At 33.2% G+C, this 23,813-nt stretch overlaps 1 protein-coding gene across 2 annotated transcripts in view; it reads left to right on the forward strand.

The window, feature by feature from the left end:
* The window catches only part of LOC129799701 (actin-binding LIM protein 1), a 275,681-nt gene that overhangs the window by 149,315 nt on the left and 102,553 nt on the right, over nucleotides 1-23,813 (forward strand). Inside the window, exon 10 of one of the 2 annotated variants that reach the window (XM_055843860.1) lies at nucleotides 13,703-13,772. The exons of the other annotated variant lie outside the window; for it this stretch is intronic. Within the exon in view, the coding sequence (XP_055699835.1) occupies nucleotides 13,703-13,757 (55 nt within the window). The 3' untranslated portion in view covers nucleotides 13,758-13,772. Of the gene's footprint in view, nucleotides 1-13,702; nucleotides 13,773-23,813 lie in introns of those variants that run through there. 2 annotated transcript variants of the gene reach the window in all.

Raw genomic sequence — 23,813 nt, forward strand, 5'->3', positions numbered from 1 at the left:
ATCCATACACAATCGAACCGAAAATACTCAGAATTCGCATGAAATTTCTGGAGAGAATACACACCAGTGAGGAATCTATCTGTCTGTTGACTTTTGGCGACGAGATTTGCATCCCACGGGGAAATGCAGCAATGTTCAACAACAAACAACTCCTTTGGTTGAGAAAAGAAGAGCACCTTACAAGGCTGACAATATGACAATAGGATGTCGCCGAGTGATTTATATTCCCTTGAGAGTTCTCTTCTTTTCCGAAAGGCCAGAGTGTCTTGCTGGGGACATTGTGTATCGGCGAAGCACAAATGAGGGAATTTTTTGGGGGAACATCATCAAAGCTGGTGCAGCATCTTCTCTCACCAGATGAATATCTCTCTCCTTTTGATCCAACAAGTAGCCACTGTTGTAGGGGAGTTGGGCGAAGAAACGATTCGGAGGTACTTTTAATGAAATTCTAATGAAGGGAATAAACATTGTCCTTTTCGAGATGATCGTACTATTGTAAAGGGTCAATAAATCTTTAAGGAAGGTCCATGAAGCGACAACTAAAAAATTGTAAATCACGTTACACACATTTCGGAAACAATCGTTTGCCTTCGGTGATTGTATTGTAAATTTATTTATTTTTTGTTACGGATTGTAGATCTTGAATTCTGAACTAAATATATTTTATTTTGTTAAAATATTGCAGTCAAATTCTAAAATTCCGAAAATTGAAATTAATAAATAGATCCGCTACACCTTTTAGATCAGGAAAATTTAATGAAGTCGAAATTCGAATCCCTCGAAGAGGGAAGTCGAAATTCGAATTGGTGTTCCTTCGACCCTATATTCAGAATATCCCGCCAAGTATAATTTCACTAATTTCGAGGATTAATGATGTATAACTTCCCTTTACTCATATATTGACTGAAATTCATTTCTAGTGACTACACTGAGAGAGAAATCCGAAAAAGTTAAAATAACATTCCGGAAATGTTAATTTTACCCTGCAGTATTGATCCAAAATCGGTGTGAATATTACCCTTTTTAGGTGCATTAAGGGTTAAAGTTACCCTTTTCTATGTTAATTTTACCCTTAAAAAGGTGTAAAATTAACATTGAAAAATGTTGATATATTTTTACACCTGAAAAGTGTTAAAGTTATGAGGAAAAAAAGTTAATCGCACCCTCTTTTTTTCTCAGTGTAGGTATATTTAGGCTTTTGAGATTTTGATCCTTTCTAGATTTTGCCATTCGGGATTTTGGCTTTTCGCGATTTTTAATTTTCGGGATTTCAACCCATTCGGAATTTTGGCTTTTTGGGAGTTTGACCCCCTATCCCCCTCTATGAGTTCCTAATCCTTACGTTCACCTTCACAATTTGAGAGCTTTCTCCGTTCGATATTTATATTCTACGAATTTGAAGGCACATATGTCAGAGAACAGAGAGTAATACCTACTCTTTCCGTACAGAAGTAGATCTTGAAAAATTCGAAAATCTATTTGAAGTTCCAAAAGAGAGACTTTCTTACTTCTTAATACTTTCGCAAGGTGGCGGAAGTTACATCCTGTTCGAATTTCGAAGTGCTCAAGTGTCAAAATGTGACGGTCTTCACATCGTTGTGAAGAAAAAAACTGAACAACGACGTTTACTGTTCTTGCCCCTATTTAATCACTCCATAATCACTGAGTAACTTTTTTGCCAGCTTTTTAGTGTGATATTTGATAAATTTTCCCCATCTTGTTCGAAAATTTAGTATGAAAATTCGAAATTGAATTTGAATTCTTCGAACTTCAACGACTTTTTGTGCAAATAGAGTTCCATTTACCTTTCATCCAAGACACTATTGGACAATCAAAATCTACTTGTGATCGGGCTCACTAAAGAGCTGTTGGAAGTTCGAAAAATTAAACTAACGAGTTTCGCAAAAAGTGAATACGCTCATGAAAAGACATTTATTTTAAATGAAATTGAAATTCACATATTCGGTCATTTTGAAATTCCATAAAACTACAAAAAAAAATCACTTTCTGCGGCAAATTTTGATGGATGACGATTGAAGTGCCAAGAATATCGAAAATTGAATTAGGAGAACAGCCAGTGCTAGAGCGGTCAATATGTGAACTTGTACTTCGTACTTTAAACTCCCAGTCGATTATCGAATAGATTTGGTTTAGTTTTGGAGTGACTTGGTTTCTTCGAAAGGTTAGTACTGAATAGAACTGTGGTGTTTCATACATTTTTATAACCATGTGTCAAAATTTAGTTTGAAAATTGAAAATTAAGTGTCAATTTTTCGAACGTCAACAATATTTTGTGCAAACAGAAAGCTATTTAATGTTGAGCTGAGATTCTTATCCGAGATCAAACTACGATTTAATAAATCGTTGGAATAGGGCACCCGAAACAAGTTTTCTTGAATTGGTGCTTTTATTTCAGATGGCCAAAAGTGCTCTTTTGATCATAAGGGCTTACCCCAGCCTAGTAGTATTGTATTTAGATTTAGATTTGCCCTTTGATATTATTTATGACATTTTGTATTGATTTAGTGTATTGTAATTTTGATTTTATTAGATCATTTTGGAATGAAGTATAGGACCTTGTAGTAGTGTATCGATTTTGAGATATAGTAATATTTATTTATGATATGAAGATATACATATTTACATATAGCGATATCTTCACAATATCTGAAGAATGATCCTTGGTACAGCGAAAGAGAAGAAGAGATAAAAAAAATTGTCGCATCTTCGGAAGTCCCATACAATTTGTGAGAAATGCTTCGAAAACAGATGGATGTAGAAGTGGATTTAGAGGTGACAGGTTGAATAAAAGAACTGCAGAGGTTCTTGATTGTTTTGACTAATATATTGGGAGTCAATGACCATTTGAGAATGGTGTGAGAAAAGAGGGTGAAGGAATTCCCTTGTTGATGTTAATAAAAAAGCGCAGATCGATTCTCATAAATTTCCAACCGAATTAAATTGCTCTAATGGCCATTTGGGCGTTGCTGGGACAAGACTGAAAGGAGAGTTTTAGAGGAGAAAGATCCCATCAATCATGTTAATTTCTCACTATCTTCCACCTCAATTTGTTCTATAGAGGAATCACACGATATTTTTCGATAGTTTAATTGTATAAATCTGAGTCGTAAATTGCCGTGTTTATACGAAATCAAGATATCGATGGTGCTTGGGTGCTTCTCAATTTCTCTTTTTTTTGTCATCAACCAGAACAGGTATATCAGAGATGGGTTACGTATGAATTTTGATAACTCTATTTCGAAGTATTTCCAAGAGTGATCTCTCGGGACGATCTTGTTGATTGTTTTCCGGTCTGGAGCACAAGATCTCTGGCACAAGAGTTGTTTGGTGGATCGATGGACTGTAAAATTGATTGATTTCAATGCATTTTAAACCAGTTTCCGGGCCCGCAGTTTATCCGCTGAATGAGGGAAAATTAAAGTAAAAGAACCTCATTCATATTCAGATCTGATGGCTGGGATCTTTTCTTTGGTGGGATTCATTAGTGATCTTGAATAATTTCCATATCAAAATTAATACAAAAATATCTTCTCAATTCTTGATATATCCTCGAGAGATAGAGGCAAAGTGATTGTACAGAGTTGAGACAGGGGGCGGAGAAGATGCAATCCGAATGTATTAAGAATTTGAGAAGGATGGTGAATTGAAAAAAAAAATTTAAAAAAAAGTAAGTGAATCCCCAAAGACTGCGGTACATTTTATTTGATGTCGATTGCTAAAGAGAGAGAAATGAATTCTTTTTTTCCTCTCCCATCTTCCAGTTTAATTTCTTATTTGGTCTCCTCAATCCTCTCACCTTTCCATCTCTCAAAAGCCGATTTAAAAGACAGACAATTCATGCGGAGGATCATGTCGAATAAATCCTTAGCCACTTTATCAGCACCGACAGCGATTTCTTATCGCATTTACATGACAATAATTGCCATTTGCACAATCCTCTGGAATTGAAGATGCAATCAACACGATGCAATGGCGAGTGTGCCACAATTTAGTGCACCTCCATGTTGGCAAGGAAGAAGGAGGAGGAGAACCAACTATGCACAATAAAACGGCCATTAAACCCAATTATTAACATAAGCACCACTTGAGCGACTCACAAATTGCCAATTGAATGGTGTCAGTACGCCATATGCAGACACTTTTCTTCATTTCAGAATCACCAACCAAAAAAATGCTGAGATGCCTAAAAAAATTTTAAGTCTTGTTGGGAGATGGGAGCCGAAATGGCATTCACTGGATAAATCAGTTCATTTTTTTGGAATAAAAGTTATGCAGAATTTCACGATTGCTTTATCTGAAAAAGGCTATCTAGTAAATTCTAAAAAAAAATCTTATGACAAGAACTTTCAGCTTAAATACTGCTTTTTTCAATTAGGTGTAATGCAAGCAGGTTAAGTGAAACACATTCTCGGTCAGTAAAATAGTTAATTTTTTTAAGTAAATAATTTAAAATAATTAGCAAAAATATTTATTTTGATTAGTAAATAGTTTAATTGATTCACATCTTTTTATTGTTATCCGTGCCAGTAATATTTCAGTACTGTCCAATTTTCATTTTTACTGACTATTTCTACTAAAATACTACCCCATTTTCTGCAGTTGTTTTAAAATACTTCAAGATTTATGCAAGACGATATGGAGCGAAAAATGCTGTAGTTTAATGATTTTACTGGTTTTAGTGGTTTTCTGATTCAAATACTAGTGAGATGTATATATAATAACGACTTTTATAGTGTTAACTAGGTTGATTCTTAAATTTTTGTAGTTTTCTTAGTTATAGTTGGTGTATAGTTATACAATCAGGCTAATTAGATTTTTTTTAAGGAAATAGTTTTGTTCGCTTTAAAACAAATTCGATCATTTGCCAATATTATGGCATCCAAAAGCCAGACGCTTGTATCTGCTTCAAATCAAAAAAACGCTTAACCATGTGGATTAAGTCTATGAATTTATTAATAAACCAGATTTTTGCAAATATTTTTATTCAGGATTGTATTTAAGCCAATTGATCCAATAGATTTTGGAATACCATTGCATCTATTACTTGAGAAAACGGAAGTCTTTGGGAACTGGTCTAAAACGGGTTTCACACTGGAGGTTTAGCTAAGTTCCGGAATGTATCGAAATCCTAAATAACTAGCAATTTTAATGATTTTTCAAATACGAATAAATTATTTGTGCTTAATATCTAATCTCAAGTCAAAATTGAAGTTAAGCCATATAGCCGAAGCCCTTGAAACCTTAGGTCTGAAGACCGTTTCAGAAATTTTGGCTTCCAGTTTTGATTTAATACCTCTCAATTCAATATGGTTTTGTGAGATTAAAATAACCGAGATCTTGGAAAGCGGGCAGAGAAGCACAACTGGTGGTGGTGGCCCGACAAGATTACTCTTGTTAAGGGTGTGTTGATGAACTCGTAGCTCAGGATCGACTGACTGTTTGTGAGAGCGCACCATCGGAAGGCACATTGGCTCTCTGCCCAAAGTCTTATGCTCATCGGAAGGCATGTTCACTAATAGGCTTTCTTAAAGATGCACACCCTTCACCTCCCACTCAGAGGGCTAACCCTAAGGGACAAGGCACATTACGTACCCAATCAGTCTTTGGGAATTCAAAATAACGGCAGGGTCTTTAGCCGCGGAACCGATTAGTCTTACATTCGGCCATCCTGACTGGATCAATGACCTCATTGATTTTTCTTTGAGGAGTTAATATAAAATTTCGAACAGAGGCCATGATCTTGGAGAAATAATAGAAGGAAATGGAATGCCTATCGGTTCCTTATCGTAATAAGCGACGCTATCGTTCCATTTTCATTCAATTTGCTTTTCGATCATATTATCTCATATTATTACATTTCATTTCATACTGGTTATATCATGTCAAATATTGCATTTCATTTTAGTCGTTCCCATTCATATAGTCGTTCAATTCATTTCAATCAATGCATTTTGTTTCAATTCGACAATTCAAGATAAAGCATTGCAAGTTGTCCATATTTTTCAGTACCATTAAGGACATTATTAAAGTGTCTAGTGTGATGCCATCGGAAGGCATATGTTAAAGCTGTCCAGTGCGATACCATTGAAAGGCATATGCTATAGTTGTCCAGTGTGATGCCATCGGAAGGCATATTTTAAAGTTGTCCATGGCGATGCCATCAGAAGGCATATGTTATAGTTGTCCAGGGTGATGCCATCGGAAGGCATATGTTATAGTTGTCCAGGGCGATGCCATCGAAAGGCATATTTTAAAGTTGTCCAGGCGATGCCATCGGAAGGCATATGTTATAGTTGTCCAGGGCGATGCCATCGGAAGGCATATTTTAAAGTTGTCCAGGCGATGCCATCGGAAGGCATATTTTAAAGTTGACCGGTTCGATACCATCGGAAGGCATATGTTAAAGTTGACCAGTTCGATGCAATCAAAATTGTATTCAATTCAATTCATTGCAATTCAACTGCAATTAGATCAATTCAATCTATAGTCAATTATTTCAACTCAGTTCGATTCAAACGTAGTTCAATTCGAGGCGACTCAAGTCGCTTAATTTCATTTTAGCAGTGAATCTGAGACGCAAACCGTTTCTGCCGTAAATAATTCTTTCTAACAGTCAATTTCGTCAAGTCGTAGTTGCGTCAGTCTCTCGACAAAATCTTTATTTGTACTAGATCTCACCGCTTCGGTAACTCAAATCACTGAACAAGTTTCTTATAGGACTCATATTCGGACTCAATCACTAGACTTGCATTCATATAAATGAATTTACAGAACATCATTATCAACTTATCATTTTTTTATCAGAATACGGCTAGACAACAATAGTATTTTCTTTAATTTTTCATTGAGTACTAAGTAAAAGATTCACGAATTTTATTCAACAATATTTAGAACATTATTCATACAAATCATTTGCAAGTATCCTTCGATATATATATATCACCAATCCAAACATTCATTTATTTTTTTCATTCCAAAATAAACTAGTGCAAACTTCATCCCCTCCTATATTACTTGCATTCATTCATCAACCGCATAATAGACCATATGAAATCTGTTCATAGATCATCGATATCCGTTTCGCCTACGTCTAAATTTGATCACTAGTCTTAGAAAATATCCCTTGCCTCTTACTATTTTCACTTATATGATCATTTCAATTTCAATTTATTATATAGGTTATCCCTTACGTAGTTCTTTCCATTAATTTTAAGTAATATCAGTTCTTTTTTTTCTATAATTTTACTTGGGCAGGTAACTACCTTTAATTCCTATTGTCGTGTGTTTTCTCTTCACTTCCCGTGATTTCATAGACATTTTCTATTATTTTCTTGGCCATCTGACATTATTTATTTATTTTTTTTTTTGAATCACATAAATCCTTGTTAACCCTTACGAATTGTAGAGAAAAGACCATTACGAGCACTTTTGTACGGATATTTCTAGATTCAAATTAGATCTCTTTCGTGTAATTTTAATTGCGATTTTCATTACAGCCGGTTCAACAGCCACGTTGGTAAAAGAGACTTCGATATTCTCTGAAGTTCTTAGTTTTCTAAAAAAAAAACTATTTTTTTTTTTAAATTTAGTCTGATCATTCGTTATTGGTATCTACTTACATGAATTTGTTTAATTAATTGGAATTAATATGTATTGCAAGCAATTTCTTAAATAACGAATCTAAATCAACAGATCTTTTATCTTTTCTCTTTTCAGCTATCTCATTTTATAATTCTGTTGCTATCCAATCTCAAAATTTATGTTCTGATGGCTAACGTGATATTCAAATGTTATCAACAATTATAATTTAAATTATTATACAACTGAGTTACATTTCCTTGGCTGTTAACGTATAATTTTATAACATTTTTTTTTGTATCTAACAAGTCATTTTGTGACATTAGCAGACTGTGCATCTGAAACCATGTTCTTTTTTTTTATTTACTGAATTTACCATTTTACAGATGCAAATATATTACGGAGTATATAATTCATAACTGTATCTTCAGTAACAATTCAGGATACCCTTTTTGTATAACCATATGAATTATCGGTTTGTTCAGCCATTGCTTTAATAACTAAGGATTATCCACCGAAATTGCAGTATTATTATATGAAAATCAAATTAACTATTGACCTGGAAGGATTCCTTAATCTCTTTTTTTTTTTTAAATTTAAAATGATGGTCATTTATAGCACAAATGGTTCCCATTGGCCTTATGCAATTTCTTTATTTTATATTATATATATATATCCCTTTGCTTTAAGTTGCATCTCCAAAATTCGCTTTCTTGAAATTATATGCTTTTTAATATTAAGGCGGTGGTTTTGTATTAAATTTAGGCCAAGATATTTTCGTGGAACATTTTATGAAGTGAAGACATGAAGCTTGTGATTCAATTTGATTAGGAATAGTTAAATTTGTTCTTTCTTTCAATTCTACTAGACTTTTTTTAAATAATAAGAATTCATTCGGATAGACAGCATGAAGGTTTTGATCTTCTTCAATATTATCCGTTTTCTTTTCATTTAAATTCGAAATTTAGTTTTAGTATGGATATTTCAATTTCATATTTCATGGTATTCAAAAATGCTTTCGTGCCCTATTTATCTACTTCCAGCCATTGATTTGTAACATTTTCTGAATATTAAGTTAACAATACGCCATGTATTATGCTTTGAATGTTGGAACTAAACGATATGAAATGAAATTTATGAAATATGTGCTTCAAATTTTAAATATAATATTAATTATTCGGATTTACTTCCAATATTTGACTTATTATTATATTATATTATATTATATTATATTATATTATTATATTATTCGTCAACATCATAATATGGTCTGAATATGAATCTCAACTTAACTCCTTCAAATTTCGTAGTTTGTAATATTCCATTCCCTGACGATACCGCTTCGGGTTTCTCTTCAGCATGTGAAGCCCCTTTCCTTAGTTCTTTTCAGAAATATAAGCCAGACCGTAATAAACTGTTTTCTCCTTTTAGATAATTTTTTTTCATAACGTTTCCTCAATGTGGCAAACCATCTTTTCGAATGAAATTCATTACTAATTTCTTTACCTCCCTTTTCTGTTATTTCCAGATGGTTGACAATCATTCAAATTTACCAATTTTATATTTTTCCCTGACATCTAAGGCCGTTGCCGTTTTCTAAAAACCGTCTTATTTCATTTCGGTACTGAACTTTTTGATTTAATTCCCTATATCGCTGCGATTTTTATAGAGTTTTCAATTCAATTATTTCATTTGTTTTGGTTAGATTTAAGTTTTATATATAGAGCTTGAACTTTAGAATTTATCACTGATCTCCGAATTTCCTCGATTATCATTTCTGACATTATCCCCATTATCCTTTTTTTTAATCTAATCATTGTACTCGTAATTATTTCATGGATAACTGCAATTCTGAACTTCTATCATTTCAGTGATCTAATTCAACTTTAATTTCCATATTGATCATTTTCTTCGTACTCGAATAGTTTGAACAATTCTGATTTGTCGATTATCTTTCTTTATTTCTTTGAAATCACAGATCATTTAATAATTTTCATCTTTATCTCCCAAAACACGACATACTTGTTTTATTTAAACATCTTTCTATATACATGTACTTCAGAGTTTATGTTGGGAATGCTCATATGAGAAGATCTGCTTTGCAAGTATTCAGCACCATTGACCAAATAATTTTCATGTATATTAATCCTGTCTTCTTGTAAATGTTCAGACTTCTATTCACCGTGGAACATGTAAAATTTGTTATGCAGAATTATCCTATCTTTTTTCGCGCAGTAATCATGTTTTTATTTTAGCAATTTGCTGACGAGATTTTCAAGTTGAAATCAATAAATCGTTACTTATTAAATCGTTCGTTATTGAATTTGTTTAAAGTTTCTTGAATCAATTTGTTGAAGCTACTCTTAAGTTCTTCAAAAATCTACTCTCAAAATCTACAGATTTACTGAAATTCTTTTATTACCAATTTCCTTTTAACTATTTTCTGAACGCGTCCTTCTTTTTTTGAGTTCATTTATTACCTTATGCTTTGCCGCTCCTAATGGAAATTTTCTTTTATAGACCTTTCTTCTATCTTTTAAATCCAAACCATCTGGGGTCTCAAAACAATAGTTAAGGATTGTTAAATCTCTTTCCTGTGTAAATATGTTGCAACTCTTCAAAGCTATAAATTTTTTTTTTTTGGCCATTTGTTGGAAATCCCCATTTTTCAACCCCTAATGAGCTCCGACCTCTTAATTTTTATCATGTTACTAATACAATTCTTCGTGAATATGAATATCCTGCATTTTTTTATTTTTTAGCTTACGCCGTGGAAAATTGTAGATCTTCTTTCTCATAGACAAAATTTATCATTCAAGAATTACTTCATTCATTTTTTTTTTGCTTCCTTTTCCCAAAATTCTTTTAGCGAGGAAAACTGAAAAATATCCATGTATTCTCATTTTTCAAGCAACTTTCCATTCACCTTCAAGCAGTGGCGCCACTTACATTCATTCAATCACACATTATTTTCGTACATTTTTCCAGTTTTAACCACACATGGCTCTTAATTTTTCGTTTCCTAATTTTTTCAAGCTATAAAATGAGATTCTTTCGGAATACCAAAATTTTGGTCGGTTTATTTGCCCATGCATTAGGAATGTTCCCTTTTTTTATTGCACTGGTAAAGAAAATGTGCATTTTTCATTTCACTCTACTTTCGGCCCTATCATAAACTGCAAAAATGAGGGTCTTTGCTCATTAGATCATTTGCATACATTTTTGGCATTTTTGAACATATTGGGTATATTTTATCACCTCTCGAAAATACATTTTTTTTCTTTGGGAATTTTCCTACTCTTTCAACTTTCTGTACATAAATTTATAATGATCATGGAGTGATGCTAATAAATAGTGTTTTCGCGATCCCATCCTGAAGTTTTCACGATCAAATATTTGACACATTCCTGAGCATGTCGATTTTTTTTAACTTCTTTTTTTTCTTATTACAATTCTATTCCATTTCCGCGAAGTTTCTAATTCTGAATTATATTCGTTTAAATTGAAAGCACTTGGATTTATTCTCAATTAAGTTACTTGTTAAAGAATCTTTTGTTATTCTCGTAAGAACTTTGAAAAGATCACCGAAGGATTCCCAGAGCAAATAATTCATGTTCTACACCAGTTTAGTATCTTCCCGAAGTTTAAATTTCTTTAGGATCATTCATGCTTTCTATTTTCTGCATTTGAACCCTTTTAACTGAAATTATTTAAATTCAATGTCTTATTTTATTTCCCAAATGAAATACTTGTAAAGATCATCCAAAACATAACACTAAAACTAATCGATCTTTGTTTCTGAAATTGTTCATTTAGCGACTGTTTTTTTTTATCAAGGAGAGACTATTAAATAATTCTATTCTCCTATTAATGATTGGGAAATTCCTTGGAATGAATTCTGTACATATCTGCCAATAAATAGAGGGTTTCACTTATCTTGTTGCAATCTGCTCTACTTCGATGGACATTTTCGGCACGATCGTGTCAGCGGCATTCCTCCTTTCTGCATCCCCCTCAGAATGTTTCTTTTGGAGCTTCTCTCGATCCATGATCCTCCAAAGTCCCAAACGATCACATCTACATTGTTTTCTTAATAATTTTTTTCAAGTGTTCGGCTATATCACAACACCTTCATGACTAATACTCAAAATCACAACTCAACACTTTTTTTTTTCAAATTAATGTTACTTAATCGTATTTATCAATTTTATTCGCGCTACTGAGGGCGTATAATTCTGATTCCACTTCTGAATATGTGAGATTAAAATAACCGAGATCTTGGAAAGCGGGCAGAGAAGCACAACTGGTGGTGGTGGCCCGACAAGATTACTCTTGTTAAGGGTGTGTTGATGAACTCGTAGCTCAGGATCGACTGACTGTTTGTGAGAGCGCACCATCGGAAGGCACATTGGCTCTCTGCCCAAAGTCTTATGCTCATCGGAAGGCATGTTCACTAATAGGCTTTCTTAAAGATGCACACCCTTCACCTCCCACTCAGAGGGCTAACCCTAAGGGACAAGGCACATTACGTACCCAATCAGTCTTTGGGAATTCAAAATAACGGCAGGGTCTTTAGCCGCGGAACCGATTAGTCTTACAGTTTAATTTATTTCTAAACTTTATGGTACCAATTTTTCTTTTTTTTTTTGGAAATAATCTCATATATAACTTTTATCTTATGATTCGAATATTTTTTGGAGATATTTTTAAGTTGATATTTCATCAACACAATCAATAACCTATATTTTTGTTATTTTTCAAGGTTTAATGCATACATGATCATATAGTTTTACAAACATTAGACTGATTTTTGATTAATTAGAAACAATTACAATAAAATACTTCATAAACATTTTGTGAAAATAGGGAATTTTTGCAATTTAGGAAAAGTTTTGGAACATGAAACCGTGTGAAAATTCTTACTACTGACAAATACTAGCATAATTCTACGGGCTCTTCTAACGAACCTTGAAAGTCAAATCAATACCGATTTGGTTTAAAAACTTGACAGGTAGTCACGATACGATATTTGCAAAGATCGATACATAAGTGTTTAGTTAGAATTTCTAATAAAGAACAACAAGTAGAAGTAGAAAATTCCTAACAATTTTTCTGAAAGACTGATTTACACGATCTTTTTAGATAAGCATTGTTATCTTCGAATAATCATATTCGAATAATGTTATCCAATGGTAATAAAAAATTAACTCATTGTCAAGAAAAATTGTTCATAGCCAAGAATTAATTCGTTTTCATTATACCGTTTTCGATCTTTGTATTTTATTTTAAGAAGGATAAATTTTAGGATAAGGATCTAGAATTTTTCGTTTAAATTAAGAACAAGTGATTTATTTGAAATATAACTATATTTATTATAACCTGAATAATCAATCATTTACTATGCAAAAATTTCTTAATATGACTTTATTTGAGTTCAATTAAAAGGAGTTATTCTGTTTTTAATATCAAAAACAGTTGGAGAACAAGGCGATAAACATTAAACTCTTATAATTGTCCTTACAATTATTTTATTTAGATCCACAATTATTTTGTCTATCTAAATTATATCACGTTAAAACTCAGTTTCCATTAGAAATATGCGAAAAATTGTATAACAGTGTAGCCCCAAGCTCAAAGTAGCCCCACTTCCCCCTACGCTAAATATTATGGTAAATATAAATAAATTGAAAAAATAACTCTACCGGTCGAGTCGAGTAACCGGTAGACTGAGGGCACTTTATCTTACGATAGGTCTTTTTTGCTCTGAGCATCCTATTAAGGATCATTTAGCGGATTGAGTGTTATGCCCTAGACACACTTACGACTTAAGCCGAGAGACGACTTAGTGGAAAATGATGGAAATGAAGTTTAACCATTATGTCGAGCATAATTACACTAAGCCATCTCTCGGCTAACTCTTTCCGGACCGCAGCATATGCTGCAAGCCAATTTCACAATTTTTTAATCAAAAATATCTAAGTTCAGGAATTAATTGAGGTTCTACCAAAAATGTCTTACATTTGGATGTCCTTATAATTTGTAATCATCCACAAGAATAGGATATTTATCAGTTCTGAATAATTAAAAACATTATTTTTCACAGAAGATTCATATGCTGCTTTGGGTACTCAGAGTCCCAAAAGAGACGAAAGAGCTAATCCTCAGGTCTGTCAAAGCCCTTATAAATACATTAAAATTTATAAACTTATTTTCTCTTCTGCATTTATTTGCAATTGTGCGTTGTATTGAAAGGTCCATCACAAAAATATTTTGAGTTTTTCAATTTGCAATCACACAAATATTAACATTTTATACTTGAGTAATTCTCTTCATTGGGAAAATGAATATTATTCTTAATTTAATAATTTGCTACAATAATTCAATAAAAAATCATAAAACTATGAAAGATATACTATCTTTTTTTGTGATCTCCGATTAAGCCTTCATGCTTGTCATCACTCAGACTTGAAGGTCTGTAAACAAAAGGAACGTTTTATTTGCATTAAGCGCATTTAATTTACACGTTTGTTGAAAAGATGATATGCAATTACTAAATAAACGCACTCTTCAAAAAATCGATAAATTATTTATTTTTTTCATCTGATAATCAACACAATATCGTAAATTAATTAAAATGTGCTATTTCATTATCTGAAGTTTCCTCATGCCAATTAAATACTTAACTTGTATGAGAAAAAAAAAATTAAAAAAAAAATAACTATTGAAATTCCTAAGTCTGGCAAGAACAACTTGTGCGTGACTTTTTTCATCGCAGGGTGGAGCTGTAGAAGATAATTTTATGAATAACTTCGAAAAATACAATTGAATCGCATTTTTATTGGATTAATAAAATACTAATGAGACACTTGCTATCAAAACATTTTTTTCTTTTGTTAAAATTATGTTGTCAGTGTTTTTCTCATGCATGGATCATTATAATAAGTGATTAAGTTACGGATGAATGTTTATGTCGCCGCGTCGGCTCACATTTCGGCCCGCCACTGCGACAAATTTATTGGACAAAAAGGAAGGAGGATGAATAAATGAAGGCGATTGCAAAAAAAAGAGAAATTTTATCAATGGTTTATGCAAATTGTACACCTCATGCATTTTGGGTGTAAATATTTTTCATCCTTGCGAGAAAAGGCTACAAAATTGGCGGATGAGCTGACCTGCAAAAAGAATCTTGCTGAATAATAATCAACATAATTTAAATGCTTTTATTACCTTGTCAATTAATAGGGAATCTTTTTTCTCCGGCAATCGTATTTTTTCGCTCCTTCGCGAACGAATTATAAATAATACTTTGTTAATTTATTCAATTATCTGCTTCATTATTTTCAGCTCTCCTTTTCTTCTTGGTCAAATTTAAAATCGAAAATTGATTTTTCTTACATTGGTTCTAGAATTAATACGTTCTTCAGTAATTTGTTGCGCATTATTTATTTATTTTTTTTTGGTCGAAAGATAATTATATTGAAATCGAATAAATAGATTTTGGGGTGTCTTTATGTTTTAGCGCCATGGCTTTTGGGAGAAGGCGGACTTTAAGATTAAAAATCTCAGATTTATTGCATTGCAATGAAGTCTGGGAAAATTGTTATTCAGCATTATCATGCAATAATGCAATTTTATTAAACAATATTTTATGACTTTGCTGTAAGAAATATTTCAACGAATTTCGTGGTAAATTTCTCGAGAATTGCACATAATCTTTTGCCTTTTTCTTGTTACCATCAAAAGGCACGATCATTTAAGCTCATTTAATGAATCCATAACTTTAGCCATGCTCTCCACCAAAGGACTGACAGCCGCTTCGACTGCCGTCGCCTTTATATTGCAGAAGTATCCTCCTCGAGATGATCACTACAATGTTGATCCTCGCCGAGAGTCATCAGTTGAGCGAATTATGATCACAGAAATGTATGGAAAAAGTCATTCTCAGCCACTTCAATGGCCAATTTGCCCTCAATTCATTTGGTGTTTGCTCAAATGAACAGATAATTTACAATTAAAAGCACCCAAGAGTGATCTTCACTTCTCATTCCATTCATCCTTTGTGCGCCAATCTTTCGCGATCACTCTGCAATTTTCATTTAAAAATGTAATTGCTAGAGAATTTTAAACACACAGAAAACGATCCGGATATTTATATGAGTAAAATTTATCTTTTAAATTTTCCAAGTCTAACAAAAAACTTTAAATCACGGAATTTCGGTTAAATGGTCAAGATCATCATCTTTGATCATTGAGTGAAATCCAGTAAAATATCTTTCTGCAAAAAAGTTGTGAAAAGCCTTCAGTAATAAATTTATTAATTAGTAAGATGATCGGCTTGGAGCTGAGAACAGTTGGTATAATGGCAGAAAACACAAAATGCCAAAAAAGCAGTTGTTTATATCTTTTTTAAGCTAAATGCATTTATTAAGTTACATGAGCTTCAGACCTAAGGCTTAGCCATCTGACCTAACTCCTCTAATGCCTTATCAGGTACGATTTTTTAGGAAATTGTTGTTTAGAATTGGATCAAAAGGGCAAATGATCCATTAGATTTTGAAAAATCAATAAAATTGCTTGTTATTAAGATTTTTGAGACCTTCTGGAACTGGGCTAAACCTCCAGTCTGAAGCCGGTATAATAGTTAGTCCTTGAAAAAAAAGTGCTAAGCCGAAGTTAAAAATAAATTGAACATTAAGTAAATCAAAGCAAATTACAAATCAAATCAAACTAACAAATGATTAATTCGTTTGACTGTGCGTCTCTCTTACTGTTTATTGGGGGACCGTTCTTCTCTAGAACTTGTACATCCTGATATGATTTTTTTCAGAGAAATATAGACTTTAATTTTCAATGAAAAATACAACAACTCAGGATTAAAAATACATTTTAACACTTTATTTCAGACTATTTATGGAAATTTGTTTTTTTTTTGTTTGTTAAAAACGTCCTAGATTTGCAGAATACTCGAACTAACGAGCTATACTCGACCAGCGATGCAGTCGGGTTAGAACTTTAAACTTCTCTCAAAAAATTCAAATTTAAGCAAATCGGCTGAGAAATAGGACCTCCAAAGAAAATTCGATATCGAAATGTCTTTCGGTTATAGGTGTCTATAGACGAAATATTCACCTTGACTACACCGAGAAAAATTTGGATGGTATTTTCTACAAATCGTGTCTTTAAATTCTACTGCCTCAAAAGATAGTAGAAAATACCATCCTCCATAGATACTTTCCTTTAGAATCTACCATCTTGACATTTTAAAATTTACTATCCTATGGATAGTAAATTCTAACAGCCGGATGGTAAAATCTACTATCCTCCTTTAGATTTTACATTGACCTCTCTTAGATTCTAATATCCGGGAAGTAAATTTTACTGGCCGCATATTTGATGTTAAAATTTAACTGGAAGACAGTAAATTTTAACGGAGGATAGTAATTTGGATTGAAATTACTATCCAAGCCAGTAAAATTTGCCATCCTGCTGTTAGAATGTCATTTTGGAATATCGTGTGTGCCGATGCAACGGTTCCCGATATGCTTTGAATATATTATAGCAATTCGTGGCGCAGCTGGAAGATGCTGGACTGTCATCACAAAGGTCGCGTGTTCAAATCTCGGCTGAGTCGTCAATGTTGGAAAAAGATTTTCACGCATCAAAATGGCTTGAAATACAGAGAATGTCATCCAGGAAGGGCCCCAAGCCCTCAAACAATGGCCAAAAATCAATGAAAATAAGGAAAAATAAATTTTTCCGACATTTTTCATTCTAATATCCGGCTAGTAAAATTTACTATCCTGCCAGTAAAATTTACCATCCGGATAGTAAAATCTAATATCCGGGGATATTAGAATTTACCATCCCCGGCTATTAGAATTTACTATCCATGCAATAGATTCTACAATTTTTGACAGTCCAATTTAATATCGCGTTTGCTGGGTGACTTTTTTACTATCCGGCCATTAGAATTTTGTATGGAGGATGGTAAATTTTACCATCCACATTTTTCTCGGTGTACCTCCAAGACATATTCGAAAATGAAGCAAATTGAATAAGTCGTTTTCAAAATAAACCAAAAAACATTCTTTTGAAGAGGTGGGAGGAAAAACGTGTAGAAAAAGAAGTAGAGAAAAGAAGTGTATAACACTTCTTTTTGATACTTCTTTGACACTTCTGTTATAATTTCCCAAGTGGGACTTAACTAAATCAGTCAGTCCACCACATTTTCATATTAAATTGTTTTTAAATATTTAAAAGGTTATTTATTTATGCCTTTTGATAAATATTTGTACACACAGAAAAATGGAAAATTCTTAAACACCCAGGAATTTAATTTTAAATTCCATCCAATGAATGCCAATGCTCTAATTCTAAATCCTTGATCATTTAGTTTTAGTTGCAATTTGCAAATCTGTAGACATTTTTCATATTCCAGCTAATGCTGAACTTAAGTTCCCGATCTCTTAACTTGAAAGAGCTAGGGATTCTAGCCCATTTCTTTCGTTCAGAGCTTCTAACCTTAAACGCCTCGGGAATTCACGTCCAATTTAAGTTCCCAGGATCTTATGTATTCTTAAATTTAGAATCAAAATTTTTCTGTGTGTAAAGTATAAAAAAATTTTCTATGTAGATGATAGTGGGGCAATTTGACACAGGGACAGTTTCAATTTTGCACCTCTTATTTCTGTGAAAGGAATGGGATAAAACTTTTATGTTACTAAAGCAGTTCTTAAGCCCCATGTTCACAAAAATAATTCATTTTATTAAGTGTTATTGTTTGTTTTTGAGCAATTAATTTTATAAAAGAGCATCAAAGTGAAACTTTTTGGTATATCTTATTTTCACCATTTTCTGAACTATTGCAGTTATCTATCGCAGTCACATGATTGAAACAATTTACTGGTGGATTTGCAAATGATTTTCTTGATAAATTAATCAATAAAAGTAAAGCATAAATTATTTCTATTTTTATCAATTCTAATCCCTGTAGCTAACAGGATTACTAAGTTTAATATGTATTGTATTTATTCTCATTACCCTTAATAACTGACAATTATTCATGGTAAATCCACCGTACCTTGCGGCCATTTCCGTTTTAACGTTGGTGACCAACCTCTAGGTTAAAACGATTGAAAACTCCTTCACAGATTGTATGTTATATCATTTAGTCTGCACTGGTAAAAATAAAAGTGTCAAATATTGAAATATAAATCCATAATTTTAATCAATTTATGTTTAGTGTTCAATTTTACCCTCAGTCCAAATTTAGAAACTGTCCAAAATTATGAGCTCTTCCCTTATGGCTTTGTACAGGACGGCACCGATATACTCAACCAATGAAGGGATTTTCATTGTTTTCATCTCGGAAGAGGTTGGAATTGAAGACGTTAAGACGGCGATGGCCGCTTGGTGGGGGGGGGGTTGGGATTAAAAAAAAAAAAACAGAGACGAAACTCTGAACTGGTAAAAATGAAAGGATCACCGCGGATCCTTTGAAAGTGTCCCTGTTTTGACACTTATTTATCTCCGGAATAAACGAACAAAAACAGTGATAAAGTCATCTTTGGTGTTCGCTCAGATGAATCTTTTGAAAAGGATGGAATATAATCTAATTTGATCCTTTCATTTTACCAGTGTGTCCTTGAGTGCTTCAATGGTAAGAAACGGACCTAGCTAGTTGTTTGTCCACTGTGTGCAACAAACTGTGGTAATTTTAGAAGAGAAATAAAATACACGAAGTAATAATGAAACAGTGAAGAAAAAAGTAAAAAAGAAAACTATCACAGGAAAACAAAACTGATTATCAGAAGTATCAGAATGTGATTCCAGATCACGCACTTAAAAACCGAATTCCATACAGTTTTTCTGTAGAGGAAATTGAGGAGAAACTGTAGAGGAACATGGGGTACCACCAAACACTAATTTTTATGTCTAAACTACTTAAACTATCTCGACCACTTCTTCACTGTACAAGTATCAGTATCTATAAATTCCTATAGGTCTTGACCTCTGAAGTGTAATATGTCATTAAACCTCCAAACTATATCTAAAAATCATTGAAAAAGCTTGAACCAATTTTGTGACAAACCGAAAAATATTGTTTTTAGAGGATGTGAAATTTTGTATTTGTGCACAGAGAGGCGACAATCATAACAGACAGGACAGACAGGAAAAAATTTCTACCTCCACCCAGGAGCGGAATTCTGTAACGCTCTGGCAATGCCATATGACAAATTGGGTTCGAATCTTAGGAGAGCTTTTTCGAAAATGCGATTCTGTAGCCGTGACATTGCCATTTCAGCTCACCTGGCATTGTCAGAAGAAGGGTCAGAAGTCACATATTTGAGATTTCTGCCTATTTAAATGACAATGAATTTTGTTAAACAAATCAACCAAGACGTACTGTATTTTCGTAAAATCATCAAGTAAAGGGATTTCATTAAAAACTCAATAAATTGTATTTTCGAATTCATATGATATGACAAAAAAAACTCGATTGGCATTGTCACGTTTCGAACTCATGCGTGACAATGCCACGAAAATTACAGAATTCCCCTACAGGATTGAACTGGGGACTTTTCGCTGTCTAGGCGAATGCTCTACCAACTGAGCTATGGGGGCAGTGGCTCTGATTGTCTTTGCCACTGATCTCAACCAATTGCCATTAAGAAAGTATTCAAAAATCGGTACTTAACCGGTTCATTACCGATGAACACCTATACAGACGGGTTCGAAATTTCAATACCTCTCAAGAAAAAAAAACTAAAATTTAATCAAATCGGTTGAAAAATGGGTCCTTCAAAGTGGTTGACCTTTGACCTTCAATTATTCAAAATAGCGAATTTTCGGGTCATAGGTATGTTTGGGCGAAATATTTGCAAAAATAATTGAAAAAGCTTGGGCCAATTTTGAGAAAAAATCGAGAAAACTCCTTTTGACGGGGTTAGAGGGGGGAGTGGGGAGGGAAAAAATATCTAGAGATATTGTTTTTTTTATTGGGGGTCATCGAAAATTGGAAGTCGATATCTCTTACCGTTTAATCTCCAGAACGGTGACAAGTTTAAAAAAAAAGTCGGATATATAACTGCTTTCTCTTTGAGTTCGAGCAGTAAAAATTGCACTGTTTCGTACTACCCCGTGTTCGGTGATGCCCCAGTTTACCCTATATCATAGATGTATTTCGATACATAATCTGTTTGTAAAAACGTTCTCAAAACCCAATTTGCAATTTAAGGGTGTAATTGTCCTCCCCTCCCCTATCCTTTTATATCCTCGTTTAAAACAGATTTAGTTATGGAAAGATCAGTGATTTTAGGGTGGCTCAAAAGCTTTTTGTCTAAATTCAGTTTTTTTTTTGAGTCATCAGAGATCCACTGGTTCTTAAAGGGTTAAAGGTCAAGTATAGATGTAAGGCTTAATACCAATATTTATTCTAAAATGTGTGATCATCGAACTTTGCAGATGTATTTATTATAAAAGTAAAATAATTGAATTTTTCAGTGTCTTAAGCTCAGTGTTAATTTCCTGTTTATCCACTTGAATGGTCTGCTGCTGATAATTATTTGCTTTTAAGTGTATTATGCCTCCCACAGAGAAAGGAATGAGAAAGGCTTGGGGAAAAGTGTTGAAAATAGTCAAACAATGAGCAGAATATTTGTTCACTTGTCTCGAAATGAATGTGATCAGAAAACGGCCAAACGGACCGTGAGATATACTTTGTTAGCCAATGAATTTTCTCACAAAATTTCCACTCTCGAGGAAATCTCAATGTAATCATGTTGAGCGTTTTTCCCGGAGTTTTGCACTTCTTTTGCTTCTGGGATGAGATTGGAGAGGAACTAAATGGTGTGGGTGAAATGTTAGCTATTTTCTGTCAGTTTGGCGGCTTATTGTAAATATAACAAATACGGCCAGAATAAGTGGAAAATCCCTTGGTGGTATTACAGTGGACGATGGCTCCATTGTTGTTGGGGATGTTTGCAAAATGTTTTGCTGAGCCAGGGAGAGATGCTCAGGCGAATTCTGCAGACAAGCAGGAAATTAGAATAATGTCCGGTAAATCTCCATCCTTCATCACAAATGGAGACAGAATTTTATTCAGTACAAAACTCACCATCAATGTGACTCCCTCCGCAGAATCACTTTACTATTCAACATCCATAACAATTGCCTCACCAAGATATACTGCACAACACTTGTCAATACAGAAATTTATAAATTTAATAATATTGCAAAATTTGTAAAGTTGAACACTATAGGGAAGATGGTCTTGTTCCCTCAACCATTTCATTAGAATTATGCCATCCAGCGAAAATTCAATCTACCCAGTCCGGTGATTTTTTGACATAAATGGGGAGAAAAGATGGAATTGAATTTGGATGGGAATCCAAACTCAAAATGTGAAATAATTTAATTTTGTTTCCTTCTGTCACCATACAATTCTTTAACAGTCTGAATTTGCATTTTTCATTAATGAAATATCTCTTCCTTAATGGGTTTTCTTTGCATTTTTCCTTTGATTGACTCGTGGGAAATTATCGTGGGAAAAACTTTGGAATATTTTCAATATGATTGCATATATTTGTAAAAGATATACGAGTAGACATTTGCAAAAACAAAAAATATTGACAGTTTATGGAAAATTCATTTTAGAAACCTTAATTGAAAGAAAGTGAGGCATTTAGAAAAATTAGAAAGATATGAATGAAGATTTTATATTAAAATTGGTGACTCAACTCAACGACCCTCTAGGTAGAACAATTTCTTTTCACTACAAAGAGGGTCGTTAAGTTACCCCTAAACAGCGTCCGATCAAATGATCATCGAAGAAAAACTTACTTGTCTCATCACGTAGAACACCCTGAGATTAGTGTCAAAATGTTTTTTTTCTTATTGGGTTACCCAAATACACATTTAATAGATGTACAAGTGCATAGGCATGAAAACCATTTTTTAATTTTTTCAGGTTACAGATAAAAAAGGATATTTCAATCAAATTTCATCTATTACTCGAATTCAAATACTGAGAGAAATTCGAAAAATTCAAAATAACATTCCGGAAATGTTAATTTTACCCTGCACTATTGATCCGAAAACGGTGTAAATATTACCCTTTTTAGGTGTAATATGGGTTAAAGTTGCTCTTCCTTCATGTTGATTTTACCCTTAAAAGGTGTAAAATTAACATTAAAAAAATTTGAAATATTTTTACACCCAAAAAGTGTTAAAGTTAGGCGGAAAAAAAGTTAATCGCAGCCTCTTTTTTTTCTCAGTGAAGAGAGAGCAGTTATATAGGGTAAGTGTGCTAAATTCCGGCCAGCTTGCAATTCCGGCCACCTTTTATGTTCCTCGAATTTCCATGAATTTTTAGTTTTTACGTACTCTAAAGATTATACAATGCAAAAAATAACAAAAAAAATATTTCTTCGACAAACGAGATGACGTGAAAAAGGCTTTGGGAGAATTCCCGATAGGCAAAAATATATGAGAATGAAGGTGGCCGAAATAGGGCACCAAAGCTATGTCTACATTTTTATTTATTTTAAAATGTATTAGGAATGATTTTAGAGTAAATAAAGACGATAAACTGTCTACAAGGTTCTAAGCAACACTCCTTAAGTAGAAGGAATAAAAAAATCAATTTCTATTGAAGATATTACATTTCAAACTTGAGACTTTGACGCTTGCATGGAACTATGCCGAAATTTGGCACACTTACCCTATCATGTTTTTTTTTCAAAAACCAAAACCATGTTTTTTCGTTTTTCTCAAAATTGGCTCAAGCTTTTTTTTTTAAATTGTTTTCGGATTTTGGAGGTACCACGGGCGAACATTCGAAAAAAAATCACATTTTAAATTATTTAAGGTAAAACTTTAAAGGGATCATTCTTTAACTGATTTACTTAAATTCGGATTTTTTGGAAATGTCTTTTGAAATTTCGAACCCGGCTACATCGGTAATGAATCGGTTTAGTACCGGTAATTGAATCATTTTTCAGAGTTTCTTTTTTACTCGACCTTATGTTTGTTCCTGAGAAGTTAAACGGTAAGGAATATTGACTTCCAGTCTTTGGTTATCCCCCATAACTGGACATTATCTTGCACAGACTTTTTCGATATTTCCTGTCACTCCCCTCCAACCCCTCTAAAATCTTTTTTTTTGGTTTTTATCAAAATTGGTCCAACCATGAGTTCGAGAATTTCGCAAAGCG

Source organism: Phlebotomus papatasi, chromosome 1 (genome assembly GCF_024763615.1).
Source record: "Phlebotomus papatasi isolate M1 chromosome 1, Ppap_2.1, whole genome shotgun sequence".
Taxonomy (NCBI): Eukaryota; Metazoa; Arthropoda; class Insecta; order Diptera; family Psychodidae; genus Phlebotomus; species Phlebotomus papatasi.